This window comes from Psittacula echo (genome assembly GCF_963264785.1).
Source record: "Psittacula echo genome assembly, chromosome: 6".
Classification (NCBI taxonomy): Eukaryota; Metazoa; Chordata; class Aves; order Psittaciformes; family Psittacidae; genus Psittacula; species Psittacula echo.
In genome coordinates, this window is record NC_137743.1 from 153244 (window position 1) to 168824 (window position 15581).

At 37.4% G+C, this 15581-nt stretch overlaps 1 protein-coding gene across 1 annotated transcript in view; it reads left to right on the top strand.

The window, feature by feature from the left end:
• Positions 1–15581, top strand: part of CFAP46 (cilia and flagella associated protein 46) — a gene marked incomplete at both ends in the record, with an annotated part of 90987 nt that overhangs the window by 57171 nt on the left and 18235 nt on the right. The window contains 11 exons of the mRNA XM_080621111.1: positions 524–658; positions 1618–1797; positions 2902–3069; positions 3481–3578; positions 4274–4353; positions 4769–4920; positions 6992–7113; positions 7515–7597; positions 8693–8857; positions 13220–13255; positions 13745–13847. Coding sequence (XP_080477237.1) covers positions 524–658; positions 1618–1797; positions 2902–3069; positions 3481–3578; positions 4274–4353; positions 4769–4920; positions 6992–7113; positions 7515–7597; positions 8693–8857; positions 13220–13255; positions 13745–13847 — 1322 coding nt within the window. The remainder of the gene's footprint in view (positions 1–523; positions 659–1617; positions 1798–2901; positions 3070–3480; positions 3579–4273; positions 4354–4768; positions 4921–6991; positions 7114–7514; positions 7598–8692; positions 8858–13219; positions 13256–13744; positions 13848–15581) is intronic.

A 15581-nucleotide genomic window follows, 5' to 3' on the forward strand; every position in this document is an offset into this window, starting at 1 on the left:
AAGCCATAATAAAAATGTGTACTGAACCATGTAATTTCAGAAAAATGCTTCTGCCACCCTGCCATCATCTTGTAGGCAATTTTTTGATTTGTTCCTGTATTTTCCAAAAAGAGAGGAAAATAGTCCTTGAATGTCTTAAAGGGCTATGACTGGTTAAAAACTCCGATTTCTATGTTCCTTTTGTGCTGTAGTGAAAACACCATGTAAGAAAAGGAAAGTTCAGTCAGTATGAATTCAGCGATAAAGTGTTCAGAAGAAACTGAGGGCAAATATCAGAAAATAAAAATCTTAAAGGTTGCATGGGGGGCTTTTTTAGTTTCTGTTGGTCATACTGTCATCAGAACATATTAAACATTTTTGATGCCTGATAATATTGCTAAATCTCTCACCATCGAGGGATCATATAGTGAGATTATTTCTTTAAGATGAGTTCCATTTTCACCTAAACTTTCACAACAGAAATGAAGCCAGCCATACTTAATGGAATGATTAATTATTCTTTTTTGATAACTGTGATGAGTAGGAAGAAGCTAAATCAGACATGGCAAAAACTTCCCTGACTTCAGCAGAGTGCAGTGAAGAGGAAGTGTCTGACAGCGCTTTACCAACTAATCAATGTCAGTATGACAAGTATAGGAAGAAAATGCAGGAATTAAAGGTATATTAGTGAATGTGCTTGCATTACCATTGAAGTGCTTCCTTTTTTATGGAATAATGATTTATCAGTTTAATCCCTTAATTTGTCAGTTCTGTTTGAACTGATAATGGAAATGTTTGTAATATACATTTGATCTTACAAAAGAAAAAAAGCCTCCAAAACAGCCCCCCAAACCCCACCTTTCTATCACAACTTTGCCATGTATCTCTGTCCTGGCCCTCAGTACATGCTGTGGTGGCTCCTGACTGAGCTTTCCCAGTTGCTCCCAGAAAGAAATAATTTCTCCTTCAGTAGTTTCCCACTGATTAAGCATGTAACAGCCAGGACAAGATGAACAGTCAGCTTGCTTTCTGCTTCACAAGACATGCCTTTCTAAGGGAGCATAACATCTTGCAGACTGGGAACAAACACAGAAGTAACTTCTCTCACTAAACATTTGTAAATTTCTTCTGTAATGTAAGTTACACTGTATGGTGAACTAATATCTGTTAATTACTGCAGTTCAAATCACACTAGGAATTGGGAATGTTCAGTTTGTGTTGCTAGTATTGTCAATAGATGCATGAGGTATGAGATTTGTGGGTTTATTTGTATTAAATACATTTAACTGTTAATGGAAACAACTGTACTGAGAATTGACAGAAAATCCCTTCATTCTGAATGGGTCATAGTGCCTGGATTTAAAATACTGTTCTGCAAAATGCATGTTTTATATTAAAAAAAGTGTCTTAGTAAAACATTTATTTTTTAATATTGTGTAACAGATGTTGGTGTCTGCTGAATAATTAACCCGTATTTGCCTATTTTGTTCATATATTAAATAAATGCCTTAAAAAGGAGAAAAAGCATTAGAATTAGTCATGAAAATGTGATACTTTTCTAACACAGTGGTAATCTGTATAACAAATATTTAATATGAATACGTATTTTAATTAAAGCTGTTTCTTTTCATCATCTAGAAGGAACATAGGTTGGCTCAGAGATATCTTTCTCAATCCAGTGAGGCTTTGCTACAGTGTATGGGTATTGCATTCAATCATGATATTACTGATATATTGGCTACTGCTAGTTTTGAAATGGTTGAATGCTTTCAGCAATTTGATCCAGTTTCAACTAGCCATTTTTTGGCACTTCATCAGGTAATGCAGTTAATGTATTGTGCTTCTTTCCAGTATAAAAAAGGTGATTTAAGTTACATAAGTAAAACTGTCTATTCATATAACCTTAAAATTGGTCATACAGAACACACTGTATGGATACTAGTGAGTAATACAGGCAATCAATGATAAGCTTGCTGACTTCCAAATGTTTGATCAGTGGCTTGTTAACAGCTCTATTATCTGTTATATGTGACTTGATTTTTTCCTTGATGATTGCATACATGAAAAGATTTTAATATAAATAAATTACTGTAATGTGATTAGCTAAGGTAGGCATTACCACAAAATACCACTGCTGCAGTACCCTGTGTAGTATCAGTCTATTTAGCTCATTCGCTTAGAAGTATGACTGCAAACCATAAGTAAGTGGAATGCATATCAAGGCACCAAAATTGTGAGTACTCATTTCTTTTACTGGGCAAAAAAATCTGCTAATTCACCTACTCTCCTTACTCTCCTGCCCAGAAAGCTTGTATTGGGAAAAAAAAGAAAAAGAAGTTGAAAATGTCATTGGAGGTCAATATTAAGCTCCCTTTGGAAGTTTTGATTGGGTCAAGCCGAATTGCATTGCTTTTTAATGTGGCAGTTGCATTAAAAGTTAAAAAAAAAAAGCTTTGGCTGTTAGCAAGCATAGTTTCCAAGGATAGGATTGTTGTGTTTGCTGAAAGAAAAGGATATAAGGACTAATACTGCTTTTTGCAGGAAGTCTGTTAAAATGTGTGATGTGACGGCTATATAGTAAAAGGCACAGAAACACAGAAAAGACTCAACTTACTTGGAAGGCTAAGTTCAGAATACAGGCATTTACCTTCCCAGGTAGACCTTACGTGACTAAATGCAGGAACACAGATGATAAACGTAGGCAAAGAAGTAAATTCTAGCTACTCATTTTAAAGAAATCTTCATAAGTTATTGCCAGACTGTTTGCATCAGCTTGTAAAAAAAACCTAGCAGACTTCCATTAATCCAGCTCACCTTTCAAGCAAGAGAGTTTTTCTTTAGCATATATTTATACATTATAACATAGATGATACATGTTTATTTGTTTTTGAGTGAAAATAAATAGATACAAACATTTTACAGAGCTGTTCAGCATCTATGATGATGAAGAATATCCTTCTAACAGCTACATCTAACACCAGCAGCTCTCAGCTGGCTGCATTATTGCACCTTCAGAATCATTTAAAACAAAACAGAAACACGAGTGATCTTCTAAAACGTGTGGAACAGCAACTGACTGCTACTTCAGTGGTAACTTTTTGAGATGTGCTACTTATTAAGGGGTTTATATCTATGTTACATATGCACAGGGAAACATATATGTATGTATACATAAATATATACACACATGTGCACAGATACATGTCCTATCAGCTCCTGAATATCTCCAGGGATGGAGACTCCACAACCTGTGCCAGTGCTCAGTCACTGTCACAGTGACAAAGTGTTTCTTGTTTGGATGGAGCCTCCTGTGCTGGCACATCTGCTGAGTGGGAGTTTTTGGTTTGGTTTTTGGGGGCGTTTTTGTTTGGTTGGGTTTTTTTATGATTTCAAATATTAGCACCTTCTTTCCTAGGATTGTCACCACTTTTCTGATGAAATAACTGAGATTGGGGTTTATAAAACCTATGAAAATAATGCTGCTTTTGAATTATTGTTCAGGCATGGAGAAATCTCTGTATTCCTGTTGAACATTTTAATATAATGGAAAAATTGCCATCTAATTTCTACATAATTATTCTCCAGCATTCAGAAGACAGGTATAAAATTTCATCATTTTTGTGTAGCATTGTTTATTACAAATGCAGTCTTTTTACCTGTAAATAATCACTATTTTGGTTGTTTATTGCTTTTTACTTCTAATTTTGCTGGACTTAAATTTTAAGATAGTGAACAAATTATTATCTAAATAAATGTATCTGCAGCTCAAAGCAGTATGTTTTTGTATACTTTTGATTTCCCTAATTATCTCTTAAATCTCCAGAAATCACTTGAAAGTCTTCAGGCCATTCTTGATATCTCTCTAAATTCAGTTAAGTTTCCAGCTCTTACTGCTTATGCTCTTAAAAATGTCAGGAGGGGTTTTATTTAGCTTTATAAAGCCACAAGCAATCTCATTACTGCAGCCTAGTTAGCGACTACTCATAAACTGACCTATAGCACCCCATTGTGAGGGCTTTCACCATTTGTGAAAAGCCTTAAGCAGTTGTCATGGAACAAATTAAAATATACCTTTCTGGATATATAGCAATGAAAGAACTTTCCTTATAGGACTCAGTTTGTTCCAGTTAGATTTGGCAGAGTTTTGCACCCCAGGTAGGGGTAAATACTGCATTGTGAGCAAATTCGTGAGCACATTAAATTAGAGGGTAATAATTACTCATCTAATAAATTTGCTTCATGTAAACAAGCTGAACTGTAAATAATCTACTCAGCAGTTTTCTGCTTTCCATAGATTACATTTGTACAGCTCATTAATTGAGGTGCCAAAAGTAAGTACTGCACAGCAAAGAGGAAAACCCACTCAGCCAATGGGTAAGTGCCTCTTATGTTTAACAGATAAAAATTGTTGTGCTGATGTTACGAGAAGGCTCAGATCTTTCACTGTTGCAGTTAGTAAAATTTTACAATAATTTTTAAAATAATTGTAACTCTTATTAATACCAGAGGAAAGTAAATACCTAAATACATGTGTTTTATTATCAGATATAATGTATCTAGTCACAATTTACGGAATTTTTGTTTCTATTTGAAGGCTAAAGTTGTTACAGATAAATAATTGTAGAGATTTTTTCATTGTATGTTTCTGCATGTAGTTTGTGCTAAATATATATATTAGCACAGTTATTTAGTTTTCAAAGAATATCGTGGCTTTAGAAACTTATGGTCTCTGTACAATCATTTCTTCAAGAAGGAGCATTAAGATGGTGTTGTCCTCTTTCTAAAATAGTGCAAGCTAAAGTTTATCGATTTCCTGTGAATCCTGATGCATTTTGCATTTTGTTGGAGAAAGTGCGTCTTTACAAGCAGCAAAGGGTGAAGACTTATGTTAAACAGACTTTCATTCAACACTTGCAAAGCTGTATCTCCAAAACAGATGAGGTAATATATTTGATTACCTTATACTTAAAAGAGGGTGAAAAAGCATGTACTAAAAAGCTATTGTAAACACTCTTTATGCAGAACTTTCAGTTTATTCCAAGTGTAACATCCCTACTCTTCATAGTTGCTAAATGCTAAATACTTCAAAATTTAATCTGTGTTATTCTGTTACTGTTTCCACTGTTGTTCAGCAGCTTTGAAATGTTCCATAGTTCATCAGAATTTAAAATTGAGGCAATTGAGATCAATTTACTTGAAAATGTGTTGTACCTTCAAGTTTTTGCATTTCAAGTGTACATTGCCTTTCATATCAAACGAAAGCCCTGCTGTCCCAAGAAAACAAGTGAGATCACAGATCTCAACCCTTTAATCGAAATAAAACTATCTTAGCCAGAGGTTTATTACTGATTTTCAACACAGAAAAGTTTCTTCCTAAGGTACACAATATCTTTTACAGCATAGCTGTTTGTTTGGACAAGTTGATCCAAATGTTAGTCACAAAATTTTGCTTCAAGGGCACACCCCATTGCAATTCCAAGAATTCCAAGTTTGTCGGTATAAACACTCAAATTCTAGACGATAAAGCTTTCAGTTACTGCAAGAAGGCTCAGTTCTATAAGACCATTGTTTTTCACAGTCGGTGAACACAAGTTGTGTAGCAAAAAGGTGCGCTGGAAAAGCCTGTGACTTGCACATAAGCTTTTAAGCTGCAAGGTAACAGAAAGTTTTCTCCACATGAAATCATAGAATCATAGAATAGTCAGGGTTGGAAAGGACCTTAAGATCATCTAGTTCCAACCCCCCTGCCATGGGCAGGGACACCCCACACTAAACCATGTCACCCAAGGCCTCATCCAACCTGGCCTTGAACACCGCCAAGGATGGAGCATTCACAACCTCCCTGGGCAACCCATTCCAGTGCCTCACCACCCTCTCAGTAAAGAATTTCTGTACAAGCCTACTTCCTAGCATTCTCATTTGCTTTAAGTTTGGTCACATTGAATAAAATCTAAGTTATTCAATATCAATCAAAATTCACTGTTAAATATAGCATATTAACAAAAGCTGGTATAGACCTATTTCCATCATTAATATAAAGGTAAAAATTATAGATAATATTAAATTTTCTGCTGAAGTTTTGATTGTTTTAATCCTACAACTTTGGCACATCTGATTCTTGAACTATAATACTCTTCATCACGTTAAGTTCTTTCAGTTAAAAAATCAATTACTGCAGATGAATGAATGATCACTTTTCCTCTTCTGTATGGGCAGCCATTTTTGTAATGGCAAGTTATGTAAAGATTGCTGTAGTTGCATAAGTAGAGAAAATGGTGATAAGATAAAGTCAGTTAGAAAAGACACAGACACAAAAATAAAAGGAATTGGTTTAGGTTTTTAAAATGCTTGTGCATTAAACTTTCCAATAATTATGCATGCAACCTGCCCAGAGTCACACAAAGAAAGCAGTGGGTGAGAAGTCCATTCATTAATACCCACGTTCTTTGCCATTTAGTTGTGCTCGTGTTTCCAGTTAATGTTTTTGTATCCATTTGTATTAGCTTCTGGAAGCTTAAGGTTTTTTGTGTCATCTTCTCCTACATGATTCTATTCTCTCCTTACCTATTTTCTTCATTCTCTTTATTTTTTAATGAAATGGGCTCCACTGATCTCTCCATGCACTTTCATTTGCTTCTTCTACATTAATTCTGCAGTTTCTGTTTACTTCTCAAAGTTGTGCTTTCACAATTTCTTCCCATTATTTGGAGTCACACTATTGAGTATTTTTTCTTTCTGCTGGACTTCCGTGCCATTCCTCATTGAATTTGCAGGAGTATGTTAATCTCTTAAATAATTAATATTGACATCCTGTACTGATTCCTATGTTAGAATATTTTGCAAAGTGCTGATAGGAGTGATGTTTTGAAGTAAAGTAGTTTTGAATAGTTTTATATTTTCCGTTTCATGATGTTTCATCAGCCTGTGATTTAACATAATACACCCTCGATCCTTATGTTAAATAGCATTTTGTAAGTATTCTTTTTTTTTTTTGTTGCGATACGTGTGATAGACTCCAACAGACAAAATACATGATAATGGACATGGTTTGACATCAGATTTCTCTGAAATATTAGAAATGATGGAAGAATATCTGAAACCAGTGCTGTCACATGTTAATTTTTCTGATGTCAGGTAAGACACTTAGACTTGGTTTATCATCATTTGTGAAAATAAAATGGTAACTCAAGTTCTGAAAATACAGGAATGGTTTCAGCAAGAATAAATCCCATTGAATGAACTTCTTTCATCTTGAAAAACAATATATGCAGGATATGCAAGACTAAGAGAATTGAACCATGATAGACTAATGGCCATTTTTGACAGATACTCTTCTGCAGTTTAAGTTATGCAATATTGTGTTCAGGATGAAACATCATAATTTAACTAGTAAAGAGGGCAGGAACTCCAAAGGGAATACATCCTTTATGTAAAATTTCACTGAGATTGAAGCAGTTTTGTTTGTTTTCTCTGAAAACTTTCACTTACATAAGTGTTTGTGCTGGTAATATTTTCACTGTAATTCCTTTTCCCAGAGAACGGAGCACACCAGTTTCAGCAGCTAAATCAAGAAAAATGAAAGTGAAAGATCAAAACACCAAACACTCCACAGCACAGGGTATGTGTTCTGAGTACAATATATGTATATATGTGTGTCTAGGAACAGATATCAAAATCCTGTCATTTTAGTTTCAGTCTTTTTGAAGACAGGGAGAAAAAAAAGGCTTCAGCAGTGGTTTTGTCTGTTTTCTGTATTAGGTTAAGTAGTTTCACGTACTTCCAAAAGGTCACTTATATGCTGGGTGGAGCTGTCCTTCTGCATGTATTTACAATATTCCAAATGATACAGGCTTTAGACAGCTAAATAAAATGGCTTTATAACAAACCATTTTTTTCAGGGGAAAGGCTAAAAGGAAGAGCTTTAAGTCTGTTGATCTCTTTGTTTTGTCTATTCCTGCTTTTTACTTTATGAACTCTCACATTGGGGTTCTTTTTTGCATTTTTTTATTTTTTGTTTGCAGTAATACAAGCCTAATGCTGGAATCTGTCCATAAACATGTTCTAGGAGAAGAGGCAATGAAGTCCATGGCTTGCTTTGGGAATGAGTTTTTTCCTTTATGGTGGGGAGCACTGAAGTTTCTCAGTTGAAAGATTACAAAAAAAATATAGATATTTGCATTTTTTTTTACCTGCAAGAGTGTCTTTCTGCAATCTGGCATCTGACTGCTTATGTCGTTTTGCAAAGACTAACTTGTCTTCCGTGTATTTGTTGTTTCTGTGTAGAACAGGAAAATGTTTTTATAATGATATTCAGTCCTTTTTTTGTGAGTAACAGAATGAGTTTCCTACAGAGAGTTGGTATTGGATAAGAGCTCCTTTACAATGCAATACTGTTTAGCCAAACACTGCTAAGGCAACTTTGCATTTCCAAACATAATTTTCTTGAATGCACTGCATATACCTGGTCTTCGATCTGAGATGGTTGGTTATTAATACAAGGATATTTTTTCCTCTAGTAATCAGTGCTCACAAGTGCATATGCATAAAATTTTGACATCTTTGGAGTAACAGTATCAAAGGAAATGTTTTTGCATAATCTGCTTAATCCACAGTAAATGGTGATAGAGGAAATTTAAGTTTTACATCTAACTTCAGTTATTTATATACATACTGAGAACTACTAAATCTAGTCATGTTCTGTCACATTCTTCAGGTACACCTGTGGACTTAGGATTATGCGTGGTATTACTAGGAGATACATTATTTATGGAATTGCCTTTGGAAGCTCTGAGTATCTTTAAAGAGGAAGGAGTAAGTTCTGTATCCAGAGATTTTTCTCTCCAGATTCTGTACAATCGAGTACATCTGGCTAAGTCAGGTACTATTAAACACACTTTGCATTAGCATACCGATGCAGTGAACAAAATTATTTAAATAGCATGAATGGTGTATTGTATTTTACTGGAAGACTTCCCCATGCAATAGGTTTCCAGTATATTAAATGGAATAAATAGTACAGTAGACTTATTTCAGTAATGTACAGGCTTGTCATGGTTTAAGCCCAGGCCGTAAATTAGAACCACGTAGTCTACTTCCCCCCCGCCACCTTTCTTCCCTCCGCTTCTGGAGTGACGGGGAGGAGAATCGAAAGAATGCAACTCCCATGGGTTGAGATAAAAACAGTTTAATAACTAAGGTATAACACAAACCACTACTGCTACCACCAATAATAATAATGATAAAGGAAATAACAAGAAGAGAATACAACTGTTCACCGACCGGTACCTCGCCCCCACCCCGCAGTGATCCAGCCCTTTCGGGAACTCTCCGTTCTACATCCTGGGCATGACGTGCTATGGTATGGAATACCTCTTTGGCTAGTTTGGGTCAGGTGTCCTGTCTCTGCTTCCTCCCGGCTTCTCCTCCTCCCCAGCAGAGCATGAGACTCACAAAGTCCTTGGTCAGGGTAAACATTCTGACCAGCAACTGGAAACATCGGTTTTATCAGTATTATTCCCAGGCCGAAAGTCAAAACCACAGCGCTGCACCAGCTACTAAGAAGGAGAAAAAATGACTGCTACTGCTAAACCAGGACAAGGCTGATCTGCGGAGAAGGACTTGGGGGTGTTGGTCGATGAGAAAATGAACATGAGCCGGCTTCAGTGTGCGCTCGCAGCCCAGAAAGCCAACCGTATCCTGGGCTGCATCAAGAGGAGCGTGACCAGCAGGTCAAAGGAGGTGATCCTGCCCCTCTACTCTGCTCTTGTGAGACCTCACTTGGAGTATTGTGTGCAGTTCTGGTGTCCTCAACATAAAAAGGACATGGAACTGTTGGAACAAGTCCAGAGGAGGGCCACGAGGATGATCAGGGGACTGGAGCACCTCCCGTATGAAGATAGGCTGAGAAAGCTGAGGCTGTTTAGCCTGGAGAAGAGAAGGTTGCGTGGAGACCTCATAGCTGCCTTCCAGTATCTGAAGGGGGCCTACAAGGGTGCTGGGGAGGGACTATTCATCAGGGACTGTAGTGACAGGACAAGGGGTAATGGGTTAAAACTGAAACAGGGGAAGTTTAGATTGGATCTAAGGAAGAAATTCTTTACTGTGAGGGTAGTGAGGCACTGGAATGGGTTGCCCAGGGAGGCTATGAATGCTCTATCCTTGGCAGTGTTCAAGGCCAGGTTGGATGAGGCCTTGGGTGACATGGTTTAGTGTGGGGTGTCCCTGCCCATGGCAGGGGGGTTGGAACTGGATGATCTTGAGGTCCTTTCCAACCCTAACTATTCTAGTCTAGTCTAGTCTAGTCTAGCCTATTCTATCATAGTTACAGTGCTAGCTAACTTAAAGTAACATCTATATATTAAAGAATTATGTAAAACTCTGTGAAACCTAAAATGGTTTGCAAAATTTCAGTTATACAAGTATGGTCTTAAACTCTTTAAAGCTGTTTTTAGCTGCACTGAAAAACTAAAGTAAGAATTTAGACTTCTGTTAATTTTCTTTAACATTGGTGTGAGACTTTGCTCAAAATGTCAAGCATGAAAACATTTAATCGAGCTACCTCCTCTCTCTATAGCTAAGATTACATTAAGAGCTCCTTTTTTTTTCAGTCCAGTGATTCTTCTACTATGCATGACCAAAATCATATCTCACAGGCTGTGTATGGTCTTTCATTGCTGCAAACACACCCTGTATGAGCTCTTCAGTGAAATGAGTTTGTTAAATGAGGTAGTTGGACAGTTGGTAACCTTGTCCTTATGACATCTTAAAACTCATTTCTTACTTATTCTGAAAGTGAGTAATAAATCCAGGCACTAAACATTTTTTTTTTATAAATCAAAGATACCTTTTATTACTGAAGTTAAAATTCCGAAGTCACATTTTGCGCCTGCATAGATAAAAACACATTTAACTAAAATTATTAAAACTAGTGGACCTAAGCTAAAAACTAGGCCAAGTTTAGAAAATCTCACCACGTAGCATGAAAATACTGTGTTCAGGATAAGTTCTTGTATTGTGTTCATATCTGTAATATTTAGTGCCTTCCGTATAATCCATCCTCTGTTCTTCCATTTCACTTCTCCTTTCTAAAGGGAAAAAACTGAATAATCTGTGATTAGAATGTTTTTAGTCTAAATATGTCTTCATATACTGGTACAGGTCTGTTAGAAATAGGAGGTTTAGAACGTGTTGGGGTTGGAGGTTTTTTTCAGTTTTGTTTTTCCAGTTTTAAACTGAAAACTTATAATTTTAGAAGCAAATAAATGAGAGGAAACAGACTTGAAAACTCTCTGTTCATGCAACTATGCAAGTAGCACTGAGTGAGGAGAGAAGCACTAGCCATATGAGCAATAATGTATCTCTCAAACTTCCACCAACTTGCAGTGCCCTCCAGTGATAACTTGCCAAGGCGTGCACTTTGGGTGACAGTCATAGATACAGTGAGAAATATGTCAGTTTTCTGTGCTTTTTAAACATTCCTTAAAGAAATAAAAAAATCAGATTCAAATATGAAACTTTCTTTTTCCTTTTGATCTCTGTGTGTCTCAGAAGCTTCAGTTATTCCAGTAACATCAACAATTAATAGATATGGCAATAGCCATAGAAAGTGCTTTGATAATCACTGGTCAACTCTGTCCCGAATCTGCAATGTAATGGATTTGCATTTGCATGTCTAAGGGATCACATTTCTCACTTGGTTTTGTCCTGGGTTCAGCAGTAGCAGTCATTTTTTCTACTGGTGCAGTGCTGTGTTTTGACTTTTGGCCTGGGAATAATACTGATAAAGCCGATGTTTTCAGTTGCTGGTCAGAATGTTTACCCTGACCAAGGACTTTGTGAGTCTCATGCTCTGCTGGGGAGGAGGGGGGGCCGGGAGGAAGTGGGGACAGGACACCTGACCCAGGCTAGCCAAAGAGGTATTCCATACCACAGCACGTCATGCCCAGGATGTAGAACTGAGAGTTCTGGGAAGGGCTGGATCACTGCGGGGTGGGGGCGAGGTACCAGTTGGTGAGTGGTTGTATTCTCTTCCTTGTTATTTTCTTTATCATTATTACTATTAGTGGTAGCAGTAGTGATTTGTGTTATACCTTAGTTATTAAACTGTTTTTATCTCAACCCATGGGAGTTGCATTCTTTTGATTCTCCTCCCCGTCCTTCCAGAAGTGGAGGGAAGAAAGGTGTGTGGGGGGGAAGTAGACTACGTGGTTCTGATTTACGGCCTGGGCTTAAACCACGACAGGTTTCCACTTTAAAATTATTTTTAGGCAACAGGGTTTGGGGAATATCCTTTCCTTGCTGTGGTGTGAAATTAATTCTTGTTTTTCTAGTTCAATCTGTTACAGTTATTACATCAGTTATTACAAACACAAGTAGTACTTCAGGAAAGTTGTATTTTCTAAAACTGCCCGTATCTTTAAAAAAAAAATTAAAATCTGTTCTTTTCAATTCCACAGAGTCTGAAGTCAAAACAGATGTTGGAATATCCAAAGAAACAAAACCAAAAGCTCATCAGAAAAAGAATGTCAAAAAGGTGAACTTGGCACATTTTAAACAAACGCAATAGAAGTAGCTCTTCCGTTTCTATAAAAAGTGTTAAAGAACTACAAGTGGCTTGCATGGAAGCTTATTATCCTGAACTGGAATAAATATCACGTCATTGCATAAGAATTTTGGTTTTTGTTGATTTTGCAACAATGACAGAGTTGTTTCTTTGAAAAATCAGACTTTGTGTAAATGTGACATATGTAACAACCCACCGAGGAAGTTTCTTAATGTTTCTAAAATACTTCCCCCAGCAATATAGTATATTTATATAGTGTATGCACTTATTTTTATAAATATGCATGCATGTATGCATATAGATCTATACATGTGCACACAGATGTGCAAGTATATGCATTGTATATAATGAAGAATAGCTTATGTTTTAAATTTCCATTGAGAATTGAGTATTGTGCTGCTTTTAATCCTACCTTCAAAACTTGAGAGCATCTTTTTGTTGGTTGTTTGACACAAAGAATGCAAGATTGTTATTATTTGATTGAGACTTATACATGTAATAGAATATGTATTCTTTTTAATTGTAGGCTCCAGTTAATCATGATTTACCCTCTAACTGCTTGCCTGTTGATACTAATAATTTTAAATGTATCCTTTCACAAACCATTAGCTAAGTGTATCACTAAACTTCCTTTTTTTGTTGTTTACATCGTGTTGTTTACACTTAACTGTTTATCAGATATTGTGGACCCCTACAATGAAGGAAGAGAAGGAGGTAATCTATAATAAATCATATTTTCTCCACAAACTACTCATGGAATTTAGAAATTTTTGTAACAGAAAATGAAGTCATGACATCAGGATGCTGACAAAAAAAGCTTAGCTTTTGATCAGGGCAATACCACTTAGCACTGCTTAACAAACTGGAAATTTGGCTATTTTCTCCATTGACTTAAGTCCTTACTAAGTCCCTGGGGCAGAACTGGTGGAGCAGTTCTGGTGTTTTCAACACTTTACACTTTCCTCAGGGTATCTAGAATTTTTTGTTTGTGCTTTTAAAATCTTTAACCTGTCTACAAATGATCCTTGTCAGTTATAAAAAATACCTTTCAAATGGGAATTACAAGACCGGCTCAAGTTTCAAAAAACTGAATATCTGATGATGGCCTAAACCCACCTGAATTGTCATTTCAAAATTGCTGAAATTAAGATTAACATCCTTTGTAGCATGGTAAGCATATAATGATGATATTCTGTGTTACAGAAGCTTTAAGTCCTTCCCTAAAAATAAAGGAAATCCTAGAAAAATACCATGACCTATTTACACAGCAGTGGGAAGGAGTTATTGGCAACATACACATTCCAAGGTTTGTAATAATGTATCTGCTTTCATGTTTTATCCATGTTTCTTTTTTTTAAATTGTGCCTATACCCAGAAGCTTCAGTCATAAAATAAGGTCATTTTTCGCTGAGGTGATAAATGCATAGGTAACCACTGTCTTTATCTCAAACATATATTTAGATTTGTAGACTGAATATTTTAGGGATCTGAAAAACCATGCCACAAAGTGACTTAGCCAGATTGGTTGCATCAAAGTTGCTGTATATATAGATAATCCAATTTTGACAAAAATTCTACTGGTACAGTCTTTGATGAGTATGATATGTAAGCATAAATGTAATTTCTGGCTTTGTTCATAACTGTTTTTAAATCCCAGTATTAAAACCTGTAGCATCTAGACGCACTGTCAGACTGAAGCACATATTTGAGAAGCAAAGTAGTGAATGTCCATCTCCCAGTTTGCAATTTCAAACATCTGATCATGAAACTAATACCATTTTATGGAGTTCATTCGTAAACACATTTTGTCCTTTATAGAAGTACTTTACTTTTAAGTACTCATGCCTGGGGACTGGTGATCAGTCGACAGAGAGTTTGTGGGTCAGGGTTAAAGGGAGAACAGCGATGGGGGCATTACTGTGGGGATCTGTTACAGACCGCCTGATCAAGAGGACTCTGTGGATGAAGCGCTCTACAGACAGATAGGAACAGCCTCACGCTTGCAGGCCCTTGTCCTTGTGGGGGACTTCAACCACCATCCATTGGAGGGGCGGTACAGCCCAGCACAAGCAATCCAGGAGGTTCCTCAATTGTGTGGAAGACAACTTCCTCCTGCAAGTGATAGAGGAGGCGACAAGGAGAGGTGCCATGCTTGACCTCGTGCTCACCAACAGGGAGGGGCTGGTGGGGAACATGATCCTTCAAGGCAGCCTTGGCTGCAGCAATCGTGAGATGGTTGAGCTCGAGATCCTCAGGGCAGTGAGAAGGACACGCAGCAAGCTCACTGCCCTGCACTTCAAGAGAGCAGACTTTGGCCTCTTCAGGACCCTGCTCAGTAAGGTTCCATGGGATAAAGCCCTAGAGAGCAGGGGGCCCAAGGCTGTTGGTTGATATCCAAGGATCACCTGCTCCAAGCTCAGAAGTGTTGTGTGCTGACAAGAAGAAAATGGGACAAGAAGGCCAGGAGGCCTCCATGGATGCATAAGGAAGTGCTGAGAAAACTTAGAAGGAAAAAAGAAGCTTAAAGAAGGGCTGCATCAAAAGGATCATGACCAGCAGGTGATCCTGCCCCTCTACTCTGCTCTTGTGAGATCTCACTTGTAGCACTGGGTGCAGTTCTGGTGTTGTCAACATAAGAAGGACACGGACCTGTTGGAACAAATCCAGAGGAGGCCACGAGGACTATCAGGGGACTGGAGCACCTCCTGTATGAAGACAGGCTGAGAAAGTTGGGGCTGTTCAGCCTGGAGAAGAGAAGGCTGCGTGGAGACCTCATAGCAGCCTTCCAGTATCTGAAGGGGTCTACAAGGATCCTGGAGAGGGACTCTTCATCAGAGACTGTAGCGATAGGACAAGGAGAATGGGTTTCAACTAAAACAGGGGAAGTTCAGGTTATATATACAGAAGAAGTTCTTTACTGTTAGGGTGGTGAGGCACTGGAATGGGTTGCCCAAAGAAGTAGTGGGTGCTGCATCCCTGACAGTGTTCAAGGCCAGGTTGGACAAAGCCTTGGGTGGCATGGTTTAGTGGAAGGTGTCCC